This window comes from Thamnophis sirtalis, unplaced genomic scaffold (assembly GCF_051295495.1).
Source record: "Thamnophis sirtalis isolate CommonGarterSnake01/CBP01778 unplaced genomic scaffold, rThaSir2_p1.2 scaffold_8, whole genome shotgun sequence".
Lineage (NCBI taxonomy): Eukaryota > Metazoa > Chordata > Lepidosauria > Squamata > Natricidae > Thamnophis > Thamnophis sirtalis.
Genome location: NW_028261388.1, coordinates 73858369 through 73874529, shown reverse-complemented (window position 1 = coordinate 73874529; position 16161 = coordinate 73858369). Strand labels below are relative to the sequence as shown.

At 34.8% G+C, this 16161-nt stretch overlaps 1 protein-coding gene and 1 long non-coding RNA gene across 3 annotated transcripts in view; one reads left to right on the top strand and one right to left on the bottom strand.

Annotated features, from left to right (window-relative positions):
• LOC148044493 (uncharacterized) overlaps positions 1-16161 on the bottom strand; it is a 1189713-nt gene that overhangs the window by 736544 nt on the left and 437008 nt on the right. The gene's annotated exons all lie outside the window — the stretch shown is intronic.
• The window catches only part of TENT4A (terminal nucleotidyltransferase 4A), a 37178-nt gene that overhangs the window by 18189 nt on the left and 2828 nt on the right, over positions 1-16161 (top strand). For both annotated transcript variants that reach the window (XM_014070959.2, XM_014070958.2), the window contains exons 5-11: positions 4924-5031; positions 6714-6842; positions 7979-8192; positions 10600-10726; positions 12090-12190; positions 12569-12735; positions 14202-14360. In XM_014070959.2, the coding sequence (XP_013926434.2) occupies positions 4924-5031; positions 6714-6842; positions 7979-8192; positions 10600-10726; positions 12090-12190; positions 12569-12735; positions 14202-14360 (1005 nt within the window). The remainder of the gene's footprint in view (positions 1-4923; positions 5032-6713; positions 6843-7978; positions 8193-10599; positions 10727-12089; positions 12191-12568; positions 12736-14201; positions 14361-16161) is intronic.

Genomic DNA, 16161 nt, shown 5'->3' with positions numbered 1-16161 from the left:
TTTAAATCAATAAAGATTGCATTATGAGATTCTTATTTATTTCATAATTTATTTCATTTTCATTTTCATTTTATACAATCACTTATATACTGTGCAAAGAAAAAAGAAAAAAAAAAACCCCCAACATAACACTTCATTCCCCCATACACCCTCTCTTCTCCCCCTCCAACTTTCCTTTCACCCCTCCAACATTCCCCTCTACTTCCCTTCCCCCTCAGACATCTCCCCCTCCCTCCATTTACCCTCCTTACATTCCCTCTCACTCCCTCTTTACTTCTCCCTTCTCTTTCCCTCTTCTCCCCACTTTGGTGTATCCATACAATTCAATTTGTTTTTTACAATAAAAGTAGAAAAAGAAAAAAAAGAAAAAGAAAAAAAAAACGACAGTACACAAGTGAATTCTTATTGTTCTAAGGATTGAAACTGTAATTCCACCCTCCCCCCTCCCCCCTATAATCCCCCCTCCCTAACCCCCTTACGGCTTCGCAGGTCCCATGCCCGGCATAATTCTTTAACAAGCATTTAAGTATAATAAGGCCAGCTAACTTTAAAATTTAAAAGAAAGTAAGATAAAGTAAAGCCAAAAAGAAAAAGGAAAAATAATAAAAAAAAATAAAATAAAAAACACCCACACTCACACACACAAAAAAAGAGAAAGAAACAAAAAGGGTCATAAACCCACTACGTTACCACAGCTTCCCATTATCTATAAATCTTAATCAATGTGACTCATTCCAAATTTCGATTATTTTGCTACTTGCAGGGTTTCAAACTGTATTAGAGCCAGGTAAGTTGATCAATTAGAATTCCCCAACTAAAAATCTCCTTGCTTTGTCTATCTATTCAAACCTTTAATTTATCTCTTTTTTATCCAAGTATCCAAACCTTTCTATAACACCATTAACTCAAATACTTCTTTCATTTTTCATTTCCAACACCTCCCTTTCTATCCTTACCCACCTCCACATATAAATTTTTTACCTTCCACCCTGCCTTTATCCATATCCACATATATATTTTATCCACATTCATTGCTCCTCCTATATTTACTCCACTTTCCTGAAGATTCTCCGACCAAACTTTCTTAACCTTATATTAATATAGCAACTCAAACAAACATCAGCTTGCGTTCTAGCCCCATATAATCTAATTAAACTTTCGCTGCCCTTCCCTCTCCCACGCACCTCCCAACTCCGTTTGTCCCAAACCGCAACTCAAAAAGATCACAATATCCGCTCTCTTCGCCTGAAAGAATAGTTCATGCGCAATTAAAGTTAGAGTTCAGACAAAATTTCTGTACAATATATGTCCCCAATCAGCAACGCTTCTTTCAGTCTCCATGTCTCATCATCAATATGCCACTTTTCCATTTTATCCCAGACGGAAATCATAAAGCTTTAAAAACATCGCTTAGTCTTTATTCTTTAGTCTTCTGCCCTTCCAGAAGAGAAAAGCAGCACGCTCCACCTTGTAGCCACGTGTCTCGCTGTTTGTCTTCTCCTTCTCCCTGTCTCTCCCCAGATCCGGATGAATCAGGAAGTCCCGCCTTCAGGGTCTCGTAGTAAAATTTTCGGGCTTCACAGACAGAGTTAATGCGGTGTTTTTGGTTGCCAAATGTAACTGTAATACCAGCTGGGACTTCCCATCTATATGAAATCTGAGAGTTTCTGAGTTCTTCGGTTAAGAAAGCATACTGTCTCCTTGTTCTTAACATTTGAAATGGTATCTCCTTAAAAACAACCAAGTCGTCCCCGTCAATTCTCAACCTCTTTCCGTAGAGCCTCTGTGTTATCTCATTTCTAGATTCCCTTGTAGTAAAGTATATTATTATGTCCCTCGGAAGCTGTCGCTGTTTTGCTACCCAGGAATTCTGGCGGTAAATTCTTTGAATCTGCCAATCAAAGTTGAGTCCCGGACTTCCCACCAAGCGGCTGAAAGCCTCAAAGAATGTCTGTTTCAAATTCTCCTGTTGGTTTTCACGCAGTCCTCTAACACGTATGGCAAAGGCAGTCTTGTTATAATTTAATTTGACAAGTTCTTTTTGTGCAGATTCAATTTCCTGTTCTAACGATTGAATTTTTGATATCAAATTAAGGTTAGTTTCTTCCAAAAGTTCCAATTTGTCCTCCGTTTCAGCAATATAATCTGTCATGACTGTCATTACTCCGATCATATCCTGCTTTGCCTGAGCAATTTTAGCATCAAATTGATCAGATAAATCCGAAATCAGTTGATTAATCTCCTGTCTGAAATCATTAAGCGTTTTGAGAAGGAATTCTTGTGTTAGCAATTCTCCCGTGGAGGGTGTAGGAGACAAGGGTAGCGGCTTATTAAGAAGGCGCTTCTGTTTAGGTTTGGGAGCCATTCCAGAATAAAATTAAAAGACAAGCAATCCAGCGAGCCAAAAATCAAAGTCTGTGCTCCCCTCAGATAATCTTTTAGCAATTAGTACGGAGAAGCCTTCAGGAGGGTAGAGTCAGCTAGCTGCGTCAGATCAAACACAAAAGCTACGAGATCGCCATCTTGTGACGCAGTTAAAAAAGAAAGGGAGCCTTTTGCGAAATTGAAGCTGGTATTTTAGATAGTAATAGAGAAAGTTCCTCGGGAATGTTCCCCGCCCGGATTGGCTTTTAAATAGCTTAGCTTTGTCCTGGGGGGGGAGGCAATCTGCCTAGGCTGCAAAAAAAAAGCAGCGCGGAAAACTGGCCGGAGTAAAGGCTCAGCTAATGTTGAACCTCTTCTCCATTCACAGCAAAAAAAAAGCTATGAATTACAAAGAGATCCTAACGACTGACCTTCTCCCTGCCCCTTTCTGCCAGAAAGGGGAGATATCTATAGATCTTATAAGATATACGAACCAGAGTCCTGGCAGGAGCTTTATTGAGCTCCCGACGGCGGCAGCCCCTCCCCTCGAAGCCACATTATGAGATTCTTAATACTTACTGAACAATCATGTATATGTTCTGATAAATCTTCAGTTTGAAATATATTTCACACTAATCCTGAATTAAAGTCCTAGTAACATCACTGAAAGATGATGTGACCAGCTTTGCTGGTCCTGACATTTGAAAATTTATCTTGGCATATGTTAAACTAAGCTGTCTTTAGCTTGTGAGTCATAACTTCTTTTGCGTAGGTAGAAACTTTATTAAAATATCTAGCTTGTATCTGCTTCTCTTTTAAAATATTATATGCTTCAATTCTTCCTTTATTGCTGTGTCATTTTCTTCTCAAGTAAAGTGACATTTCCCCTTTGCTTTACATTTCCAATATTATTAGTAATGTTCAGAGCCTCAGTATGCCATTTGAATTCTAAGTAAACAGATACACATGCTGTTTTTAGACTAGCACATTGCTGTAAATGAGATAGAGTTTAACAACCTAAACTTAAATGCACTTGGAAATGTTTGCCATTGATGTGAATAGATCCGTGAACATTCCATGCCTAAGATACCAAATCTCTGGTTTTATTTTAAGAAACCTTTTAGATATGCTGTTGTAAGCAGGTGGTTTTCTGCTCCTGTTAGTACACTGGAGACAAAGACCAAAAAAATGTTAAAGAAAAATGGGAATTTCAGTATGGGAATGTGATAGTGTATTTGTCTCCTCTTTCGCTCCCTGTATTAGAATCAAAATATATTTTGCAACTCATCCAACTATATCCCAACTTTCTAATTCAGAACATAGTATTCAAGATGGGTTACTAATCAATTCAGTGGAGAGTTAATAATCTAACATTTGCATCAAAGTTAAAGAATAAACAGCTGAATGCACTTTGCATTTACTGGAAGAAAATAATCCAAGAGAGCACGAACCCTGGCTGCCACAGAAGACCAGTTCTTCCTCATCTTCTTACCTATTACATAGTCAGTGGCAATAGGATGCTGAATTAGATTGTTCTATCAGGAAATGAATAACAATAGGATTGTGCACAAAGAGACTGTTCTTAAAATTATTCAGTTCTAAATTCTTTGGCTTTTAAAGAAACAATAACATTTTGGGTTCAGAAATGGACTAGAAATCTGTGCAAATAAAACTGCAATTGAATCACATGCTCTGCAAAATTAGATTTGATTAGTATATTAGAACTAAATTGAAATAAAATGTTTTCTAACACTCTGAAGGTATGCCCAAGCATATTAGAGAATAGTTCAAGTAAATGATTGTGGAAGGTTTTTTTCTAGAAAGTGGTGTAGATAGTAGCAGAAACATAACTGCTTCTTGGCCAGATAGTAAATAACTGATATAGTTTAAATATTTAGAACTTGTAATGCTTTGTAATAATGACCTCATCACGTCTGTCAAGATGAGTTTCATGATGTAATCTGCATTGTAAAATAGAATAGAAATTAATTATTTTAAATATTGCACAAAAGAGTCTATGACTTTTGCTGTTTTAAAGCACCAATGGCTCTTCCATATTGAAGAAATGTTGTTAAGTAATGGAGATTGTACAGTATAGTGGGATCTGCCATATTAGACATTTAAGTTGGAAAGAAGATCTCTTGACATCTACAACACAAATATGAGAAAATGAAGGAATACTAACACATTGAGTATTTATTGAATTTGCATACCATCAACATCTTCCAGACTTATGGTAGCTGAAACACAGCATGCAAAATAACAATACATTCATGATACAAAATTTATAATACATAAACTTAATAATAAAAAGCAACAACAATAAATGACATTTTATAAAAAGAGTTTTATAGCATTATAAAACATAAAACGAACAATCATTCCCCAAATGCCCATCTTATACTTAAGTACTGATTTAAAAGGTTGAAATAGATTTATATTAGCTGTGTGCTAACAAACGTTAAATGTGCTGTCTAGAACTGCATATTTTGAATGGTTTGAAATGCTCATCACTCACTGCAAATGTCATATGAATGGTTGATTTTACTACTTTTGCAGGTACCAATAATTAAACTTACAGACCAGGCTACAGAGGTGAAAGTTGACATTAGTTTTAATGTAGAAACTGGTGTGAAGGCAGCTCGTCTTATCAAAGACTACATGAAGGTAAAGTAAGCAGGACAAAAAATGATATATCTTGATAGATCTACTGGCTTTAGAACTGAAATTTGAAAAAAAAAAGCAAAGTTAACGGATTGTGGGTTTATGTTAAATGTCATCTGGAATATCAGACAACAGATATTGATGGATTATATACTTCTTGGTCTTCTTAGAAAATATATTCAAAAACTCTCTGAAATACTTCCCCACATCTGCTCATAATCTTTCAAGAATTTTTAGCTATATATTTAAAAGAAAAATGTTTAGATCAGATATAAAATGTAGCAGTTCAATCAAATATTTTAGTCTTTTCATTTAGACATTATGGGTATTTTAAAATTTCCTTTGGCTGAAGTCTTAGGATCCACATTTTAAAACCTAAATCTGTAGCACTAAAATATATATAGAACCTTGAAAAATTCTATGATAAGTATTGTGCATATTTTGCTTTCTATCAGGCCTATTGCCTCCAATTCCAAGCTGCCAAACTAATACACATAATCAGTCCTCCAAAAAGTAGACTTTTTCTACTAAAGATCCATACATCTTTGGTAAAGTGTCAACATAAAGAGAAAAGTAACAGAATTCATGGTAAAATTCTCTTTGGATTGTTTGTAAAAAATCTCTGAAATTGTGCCTACAAGAGCTTGTGCTTCTTGTTGATCCACTGGATGCTCATGCTCTAGTCCCTTATTCATGAGAAACAAACCAAATTGGAAAGCAAATTCAGATATTTTCTAGGGTGGTAGATTGGTAATTGTTGAAAGGAGGTCACCAGAATTAAACTGAGCTTCAGACAAAACTTTCTTCTTATTTATAATCATCTAGAATCCAGACAAATTCTTGTGACTTTAGTCTTGGTCTCTTAGTGAGCAAGCCTAGTGATAGATTAGAGACTAATGATATAAATGGAAAGATGTGTTTTACACTTAACAGGATATTTTGCTGTAACAAAGAATCTAGGTCTGCATGCAAGTTCCTGTGTTGTCAATATATTTATTAGATGTTGTAACTCAATTTTTTTGCCCCTGCTATTTGAAGTGAATACAAGGACTCTTTGCCTAGTGATCATAACCTGGAACTGGGAACTCTGTTGTTAAGCATTAGAGTCTCTTAAATGGAAAATCATGTAACTGTGAAGGATTTACAGATTTACTTCCCCTTCGATCATTAAATAAATCACCATAGTTGTTAAACAAATTCTGCCTTTATTGCCTCTGCTTGTCGCAAACCAGTTGTATAGCAGGTGAATGGTGATCATGTGACTGGGATATTGCAATGCTAGTATTGCAGAATTAAATTTTCTGTGTCTACACAGAGTGTACATGCATGAGTGTTTGTTTGCCATTAAGTAATTAGTAAAGTAATCTGGTAAAGATTAAGAGCATGTTAAGAACAGGGTTCCTTTAATTATTATCTTGTGCTTATTCATTTTTTTTTATGTACCATATAGTTTACGTGTCATGTTTGTAGCAATTACCTTGTCTTTTTCCTATTATTTATTAAATTTTAATGAGTGAAACCGTTGCCTATTTTTATAAGGAATAAACATGTAGATAATAAACATTTGCTACTTCATTTTCCTACCTGTTGTTGTATATGGGATATTATTTTGGTGTGAGAGGCTTTGTATTCATTCATAAGCAAAAATGTTTCCTTTTAAAACTGACTGTTTTTTTCATTTGCAGAAATACTCATTGCTGCCTTACTTGATTTTAGTATTAAAGCAATTCCTTCTTCAGAGGGATTTGAATGAGGTTTTTACTGGTGGAATTAGCTCCTACAGCTTAATTTTAATGGCAATTAGCTTCTTACAGGTATGTCCTTTTTCATAAGTATCAGAAATTGCCCAATTTTTCACTTAAATGCTTGTTATATTATTATTATATAAATGATATGTTTTGTACAGGTAAATGAACCTAATTCATTAAATTGGGCTATCTATAATTATTTGATGGTGGATTGTGGTATGTTCTTTAGGGAATCCACTGTATTTTAAGAAGTTTGGAAATAATTCTGCCTTTCATTTGCAGCACAAATGGACAGTTTTTGGGGCCCCAAAACTGTATTTGGTTTGTCTGAGAGTTTCAGATTTATTTATTACATTTTTATGCTGCCCATCTCCCATACAAGATGACTTAAAAATTGCTGTCATAAACACTTAGCAGCTCTGGCAATAGTATCATGGTAGGGTAGTTTAATGAAAACACATAAAATATTACATATATGAAAACCCATCAAAATATATAAAGTAAATACATTATGTAACAGGTCTTAATGGATGGAATACAATTCTTTAGGTGGGCACCAGGATTGAGCCTTATTGGTCTAGAATGTATTGATGAGATTACTACTTCTTCTGGAGCCATTTGTATTTCATACTAATTCCTTCTTTTCAGTAGTATTTTCTGTTATAATGAATATAATGGGTTATATCCATAATTTTTAGATAATTACTTTCTTGTTGGGTAAATATTGTACCTATTTTGGTGTTATAATGGTAATACTCCTTTTTGCTTTCATCAATTCTAGTATTTATATAAATTGTGAAAAATCTGTAATGGACTAGAGGTTTCAGATCTTGGATAATACCAGACATAGCATACTATCTATCCCAGGGGTGTCAAACTTGATTTTATTGAGGGCTGCATCAGGATTGTGTTTGACCTTGGAGGGTTGGGGTGGGCGTGTCCAGGCTGGACATGGCCAGCATGACATCACTCATGTTGGGGGGCGCCTATGGTGGCCTGAGCACTCTGCCTGAGAAAACAGGCTCCTGAGCTCCATTTTCGGCTGCTACAATCTCCTGCAACCTCTGCCAGTGAAAATGGAGCTGGAGGAGTCCTCCCGAACTTCCTTTTTGCTGGCAGAGGCACCGCGGGTCAGTCCTTCGCTGTTTAAATATAACTTGCTATGAAATAAAATAAAATCCTGTGGTTTTTATTTTTAATAGTTGCACCCAAGAATTGATGCTCGAAGATTTGATGAAAATCTAGGAATGCTTCTAATAGAATTTTTTGAACTCTATGGAAGGAATTTTAATTACTTAAAAACTGGCATTAGAATAAAAAATGGGGGTGCCTATATTGCCAAAGAAGAAATCATGAAAACTATGACTAATGGATATCGACCATCCATGTTATGCATTGAAGATCCCCTACTGCCTGGTAAGATGATATATGTCACTGTCAATTTTAACCCAGAAACTTTGAGAGAAATGTTTAAAAGCACACTCTTAGATCTTGGTATGAAATATTTATTTATTACATATATAGCATAGTTTTTGTGGGGGGAGAGAGGCTGAAGGCATTATCATTCACAAGAGCAAAGCTGTGGAATATTTACTGGACTCAGTTTTTCCAGTGTGCATATACAATTAAATATTGTATGTCTGAGAACAAGGCATCACAGATTGAGAGTCATGCTGACATAGGATAGGCCTTTTATCTGAATTATATTGCAGCAGCCAGTGATTTTACAGTAACTTTTAGCCATGTATTCACTTAGCAGCCATTTAGTTTAACAACTTGGTCATTGGGACCAAACTTGATCGTTAAATTAGCAGTGGTGTATTTGCATGTTTTGTGTTGTACTAGTCAGTATCCATAATGCCAAAACATGACACACTCTTTTCTGGGATTACAAATCTCATTTCCATGTATTTAGTCTGGAGTGGGAAACGGTATGATGAAGATAATAATTGTATTTTCTTTTGGTTTGTCAACCAGTGATATAAAGGCAGTCCTCAATTTACCAACAGTTGCTTAGCAACTGTTCAAAGTTACAACTGACCCCCAAATGGTACTTGTGACCTGGTTCCTCAATTCTGATGGCTGGCCTCTCCCGCTACAGTCACACATCTCACGTTCTTGGCAACTGACTTGTATTACAGCTGTTTGCAACATCCCAAGGTCACATGATTGTCATTTATGACATTTTTTACCAAAAAACAGCATTTAATTCCAGTTTGGGGCAAAAATGTCCCATAACGAACAAGGGGTTCATTTAACAACTGCCACATCCACTTAACTGCTACAAAAAAAGATCATAAAATCAAATTCATCCCAAGATGATCTACTTTATAATTTATTACCATAATGGGCAGGCTCCCTTATGTTAAAGACTTCCTGTATTCAGCCCACTGTATTGGATGTCCAAAATGCTAGAAGCTAGAAAACATATCCCAAGAATAAGGGGGTTAATGCAGGGGTGAAATTCAGCAGGTTCTGACAGGTTCTGGAGAACCGGTAGTGGAAAGTTTCAGTAGTTCGGAGAACCAGCAATTACCACTTCTGGCAGAGTTGGGTGGGAATGGAGATTTTGCAATGTCCATCCCCTGCCATGCCCACCAAGTCATGCCCGCAGAACCAGTAGTAAAAAAAAAAGAATTTCACCACTGGGTTAATGTAAGAATGGAGTTAAGATTTGGTATTTCTACTGTGGGCTAAATTATTCACTCCAATAAGAAAAGGAGCATAATATGCAAGCTTGTAGCTCACATTACATTGATACAAAGGAGTATTTAAATGATTCCTTAGAATTGCACACAGAAAACAAAAGCTTTCATCCTGTTAAAGTTTGGATAGATCAATGTAGAACAAATAATTTTAGATTTGCCTAGGATAATTACATAATTTTAGAGAATTTTTATAATTGTTATGTTTAGTGTATTTCCAATACTGAGGTGAACTAGGAATACTAATTTAGTTAATACGATTACGCAACCTGTTTTTCCCCCCTCCACATATTGTAGACAACTCGTACACCCAATTAGTCTTGCTATAGCATAGTATTGTGGAAGTTGAAAACAGTAAGACTTGGAGATACCAGATTATCTAGCCCTAAACTGCTTTTTTAATGTATCTGTATCTGTCATCTGTTTTTTAATGTATCAAATAGTAGGCTAGTAGGACTTGAACATGCCTGGATGCTATTTTCTGCCTGAGTGATATTGGTTTAAGTTTGGATTGTTTATTGTGTAATTCCACAAACTTACCCGATAAGCTATACAATCACATTTTTGTTATTACAGCAACTACTTTCCTATCCATGGGCCAAATAATGAGTAAAATGTAAAAGATCTAATAACAAAGAATTAGCTTTTGTCATAATAGGAGATTGTGGATTGAAGTCTTGAAGATAGCTTTCTTGGTATGGGAAGACTTCCTAGTTGGTAAACACTGAATAAGCAAGTAGCCAGATTTATATCTGCATGACATCAATACATGTCAGTAAAAATAGCTGGTACTGTATAAATATAAACTGCTTAATATTGACCTTCCAAACCCAGTGCAGAATAAAAGTGACATGGTTGGAGTTCTTTAAATTTTAAGAATGGTAGATAGAAAACTAGGATGCAGCATACTGTTATTTTAAACAAGTATCAGTTCTGTTTGACAAACAATAGGTTAATTGGGTACCAATTTGTACATATGCAAGTCTATAGAGAATGCATCTCTCCTTGAGATATCTTGCCAATTCCAAGAGTTTTAAGCATTGTAAGCATTACACGGTGAAAGTAACTTGGAGTCAACTGGATAATGAGTGTGATTTTTTAAAATTTGACTGTTACAGGCAATGATGTCGGAAGAAGTTGTTATGGTGCCATGCAAGTAAAGCAAGTTTTTGACTATGCCTACATCGTTCTAAGCCATGCAGTATCACCACTTGCAAAATCATATCCTAATAGAGATTCAGAAAGGTAACTATTTGAGAATATGTTCATTGTATAGATTAAGGTATATACCCTTCTAAAAGCCAGGACTGTATATGGGCTTTGAAAGGCATGCCAGGTGCTACAGTTTAAAAAGTGGGCAGGCCAGCAGAGGTCCAGAGAGAAATATACATTTAAGCTTCAAAATATAAAATTAAAGTGGAAATGCATGAGAACTTAAACTCCACATTCCACTTCCAGAATTTGTAAGTATGGTCAGAGGTTGAACTTTGAATGTTGCAAAGAAGAATATATTCATTTTTTTCAAATAATTTTATTAAGAATTATATGTGTAAAGAATAAAAGTTGATACAAACAGCCAAAAAGGGAGAGGTTTGAAAAACAATAAAAAGAAAGAGAAAGAAAAAAGTAACTTTCTCCTTCAGTTCATGAAGTAAAACAATTTTAATAGCTGTCACTGTCTCTAAATAAAAAACTCTAAATAAAACATAATCTGTCTTCTCCCTCATAGTTCACCTCTTATGTAAAGAAAACAAAATCATAATGCTGTATTAATAAATTCATCAGAAAAATTCCAATAAGAGAAAACATATATTAACTATGTTCTTCTTTTAAACCTGGTCAAACAAGACAATCTTGTAAATCTTCCCTTATTTTTTAAAAATATTCTTTGATGCCCTTCAAAAAAAAGTTGTAGAGGTAGTTTGTTGCTCATTTGTGTTTCAAAGCAAAAATTCTTTAGAACAAGATTTCTCTTGTATCCATAAATGAAATTTATCCTGAACTCACCTGAAGAATGCAGTAGTACCTTGCCAATCCAAGAGGTCTTGATCTCTCCGATATGCAAATAATAAAATAATCCCAAAATTATATGTGATTAAGATGTAAGGCTGGGCCAAGAAATATGTACATAAAGGCTGTTATGCAAGTTTGAATTTGATGTAAATCACAATTTACAGCCAATTATAAAAATGATGGTCTACTTGTGAGGAGCTGCTGTGTGGAGTCATGTGGATAACGTCATCGATCACTCCTTTGTTCTGGAAAGGTTATTTGATTGGAATCCAGCATTAAGTAGAACTTCCTCTTGCAAAGCTGTCTTGCTAGCTAACAAAAGTCAGCAAGGAATTCACTCATCATGGCACATACAGGAAGTATAATATGTATTCAATTCTGGATCTGCATAATACTTACCATCTTGTAATACAGCATCCTGGAAAGAAAAATTAATATCAGTTGAAAAAACTGAAATTGACATTGAATGTGTGCAAATCTTTTAAAAACATTTTTGTGTTCTTAAGTTAGCTACAGTGAAGTTCAGGTTGTTTTTTTTTTTTTAAAGTTTCACTGTTGTGTGTTGATTTCTTATCCTGATCACCATTTCTTCTAGTACTTTAGGTAGAATTATTAAAGTGACAGAAGAAGTAATTGACTACAGAGCATGGATTAAAAAAAAATGGGGAAGCAAAGCTAACTTTTCATCTGAACTTGGTAAGCAAATATATTGATCCCAAAAAATAAACCAGAGATTATTTTTATCATACTTTTACGATTTTTATTTTCTTATCCCTTATTTCAGTGCTATGTCAGCCTATCTCAACATTTTCCCCAGTGCTTTGTTACGATTTGTTGATATAAACATGTGAATCAATGCCTGGCAGGATATTGAGATTCCTGATTTTAATTTGTTGAAATTAATAAAATGCATACTGTAGTTCATTTGCATGTTAGGCTTAAACATCTTTCATATAATATCTGACTTAATCAGTAATGCTTTGTTCAGTAAAACTAACAACATTCAAAACACAGCTGTACTTGTTGCAAGTGAAAAGGAAATATATTGACATATAAACATATATGTGCCCCCAGATGTTCAGCTGAAAGAGAGAGAATCAATATCTTCAGAGAGTGCAACGCAGAATAGAGATGCCGAATTGCTTTACAACCAACCATTGACTTTATCATTTACTGATATGCAACAATTATCATCAGGTTCATCTGCCTCTTCAGTGTCATCTCTTTCTGGAAGTGATGTTGTAAGTTTTATTTTTTTTTTCTATTTAAGCTGCTGTTTACATACATATGAAAGTTAATATCTGAATAAGATTACAAGCTATTTTATAAGATCACAAATGCAATTATTACTAAGAGTACTGTAATATTCATATTATTGATGTGTGTGTGTGTGTGTGTGTGTATGTATGTATGTATGTATGTATGTATACACACACATATATACACCGTATTTTTCAGAGTATAAGACGCACCTTTTTCCCTCAAAAAAGAGGCTGAAAATCTGGGTACGTCTTATACAATGAATACAGCATTTTTTTGCCTCACAAACCCCCGCCCCTTTCACCAAAATGGCCATGCAGAGCATCTAAGAAGCTTTTAGAGAGCTTCTGGGGCTGGGGAGGGCAGAAATGAGCAAAAACGGCCTGTTTTTTGCTCAATTTTACCCCCCCCCTCCCCCAGCTCGCAGGAGCACTATAAGCTTCCTAAAGGCTATCCATGCCCCTTTTTTAACGAAAAATGAGCCAATTTTTGTGAAAAATGGGCCATTTTTTGATTGTTTTTGCCCCCCCCCCCCAGCACTCTGCAAGCTCCCTAAAAGCTATTCATGCCTTTTGGGGGGGGGGGGGAACGGGCCTGTTTTCATGAAAAACGGGCCGTTTTTGGGAGGTTTGCAGAGTCCAAAAACTTTTTTCCTCTTCAAAACTTTGCTGCGTCTTATACTCCAGTGTGTTTTATGCTCTGAAAAATACGGTATATATTTGCTTGAGGTCACTCTTCCTGCTAAGCTTCTTCTAAATTTGTGTTAAGTAATATATAATCTATATATCGACATATAATCAATGCTTTACAATAAGCAAATAATCAGAAAATTGATTTGAAACCATTGTCTTATTTAATGTAAAGTTTTTAAAGAATTTCTCAAAATGAAAGAGAATAATATTAATTTTTAAAAAAACTTATTTTCATTATTTCTATTTTAGTCTCCTGCTTATGATTTTAAGCTCATGTTTACAATTTTACTCTAAAATGTTTTTTAGTTTTTTAAAACATTCACATGTGTGGAAATAATTACATAGTGGGTCCTTAAAGACAGATAGATACCACAGAAAACAAAGAAGCCTAGATAAATTGTGGCTTCTCCGCAAATTATATCATGGCCGCTGACTGAAATGTAGCAAGTAACACATGCTGTCTAAATTCTCTCGCTAGCTCAGTCTTGGTAATGAAAGTTTATATTATGCAGTTTTGCCTAATCAGGAGAACAGCAGCTGGCTAGTGTAAGGAACGAATGGCAGTTCTTTAACTTATTTTTCGTCAAGTAATGTAAGGTCAGAAACAGTTATTTTTCCCAAAGGATCCTCCTTTAGAGAGATTATTCTGTAACATGTTCAGGGCAAAATCATGCTGCTTTAAATATGTTATCACAGCTTCTTTATATATAAAATAAAACGAAATCCCATATTTTCTCCTTTTATGTAACATTAAGGATTCTGATACTCCACCTTGCACAACTCCTAATATATACCACTTCAGCCTGCAAGCACCATCTCCACTTACAGCTGGAATGCATCCAGCATTAACTATGCCAAGTGGTAAAAATCAGTCTGTGCCTGCAAGAGCATTGATTATGGCCACGAATAATCAGGTATGTGAAACGTTCTGTGTTTAATTTGCTCATGCAAGCATTTTGAAAATAATAAACCAAAACATTACTGAAGAGAAAAAAATCCTACTGGATTAGATAAAAAGACAGCAATTTGTAAAATGATTGAAATAGATGGAAATGAGCAATTCTAAGAAAAATCATTTAAAATCAGTCTTGTTAGCTAGGGTAATTAACAAGCATTTTAAACAGTTACCACTTTACTGGAAATGTCAAGATTCGTAGCTGATTTTATTTTTTATTCAAAAGAAAGTTAAAATTCAAAACTCAATATTTTAAAAAAGAAAAGAAAAGCAAAACAATCAAAACACTAAGAAAGTGTATCAAAAAAAATATCAACATGTTATCCCCCTTAATGAATACTGATATACATTACTACAATATTGGTTCCCAACCCCTGTGAAACAGTCCCTCCCCCAATTTTTAAGCTAATAAATCTATTCACAAATTATTGACCTGTCTTGTATACTATATTAATAAAAAATAGTTCACAACAAGCAATAACAACAACAATAATAAAGACAAGATTAAGGTTTCAAAGATCTCTGTAAAGAAACTGTTGTTGTAATTACTGTTTAACACAGCATCTTATCTATCTCAAATCGTCCCAAAAGTTAAAACTAATTCATCCTGGATCAAATATCCATGTTTGTTACTTAATGCCATCTTGATACATAGTTACTCTCTATAACTTGATCAGGGAACAAAAACCACTGAAGCAAGAAGGAAACAAGAATGATATAAACTGAATATTTCAATCCAAGGTTAAAAGGAAAATTCAGAAGTGATAAACTCCAAATATTTTGTAAATTTAGAAAGTACAAAACCCTGTGGTGAGAGTCCAATATCAATGTAAATCAAATGAAAGGGCTCCACCATACAGAAGTATGCTATGCTTCCTTACAGAGAGAACAAAGGTTGCAAATGAAGGCAAATATACAAAGAACAAAAAGAGTATTCAGAGTAACATAAATTAAAGCGAAAGAAAAGGGGAGAAACAGAGTACAGCAAGGGGTTGAAATAAATCAGCATCCATTGTGGTTAATTTTTAACAGCAAAAAACAAAATAAAACAATAAATTGAAAAAGTGAATGTTAAAAACCCAGGAAATGAAACTGCTGACAGGAAGATCGATTTCCCCCCAGTGACTTCCGATTGCTTCCAGAGGGAACTGAAATCTTCAAGACTCCTCAAATAGGTCTTTGACCATCCAAAACTCATGGGTCATTCCTAAGTGCTTCCATTCAAATCCAGGAAGCAGCACTGCCAGAGGAACAGCCTTGGCAGCAAAAACAGGAGATTGTCGGTACGAGAGGAAAAAACCTCTTACTGTTCAACAGCCTTCTTGGGAGGAATCACCAGGATTCCTGTCAGATTTTAGATCAAGTGAAAATTTCTCCAAAAGTGTTAGATTTGCCAAGCCATAGTTCTGAGATATCCAGAAAAATACAATTAAGCTAAGAAAACTCAGAATGGTTGAAAAATGAAATATTTTGTAAATTAGTATCATCTATTTCCTCTCCTAAAAATCTCAGTAGATGAGAAACGATCCTTTAACATTCAGAAAGAGCAGACCTAATATCTTCTTTGATTGGCTCTTCTCATGGAAATTCTTTGAAGTAATTTAGTGTTTTTTTTAATTTTTCTGAATGCAACTTTCCTTAAATTTTGATTGTAGATGTCTGAATGCTGTACTGCTTTTTCATAAGTATAAATTCATTATTTAAGGACTTCATGAGACAACATTAATGAAACATTGGCAATAATATTGAATAGTTGGCAG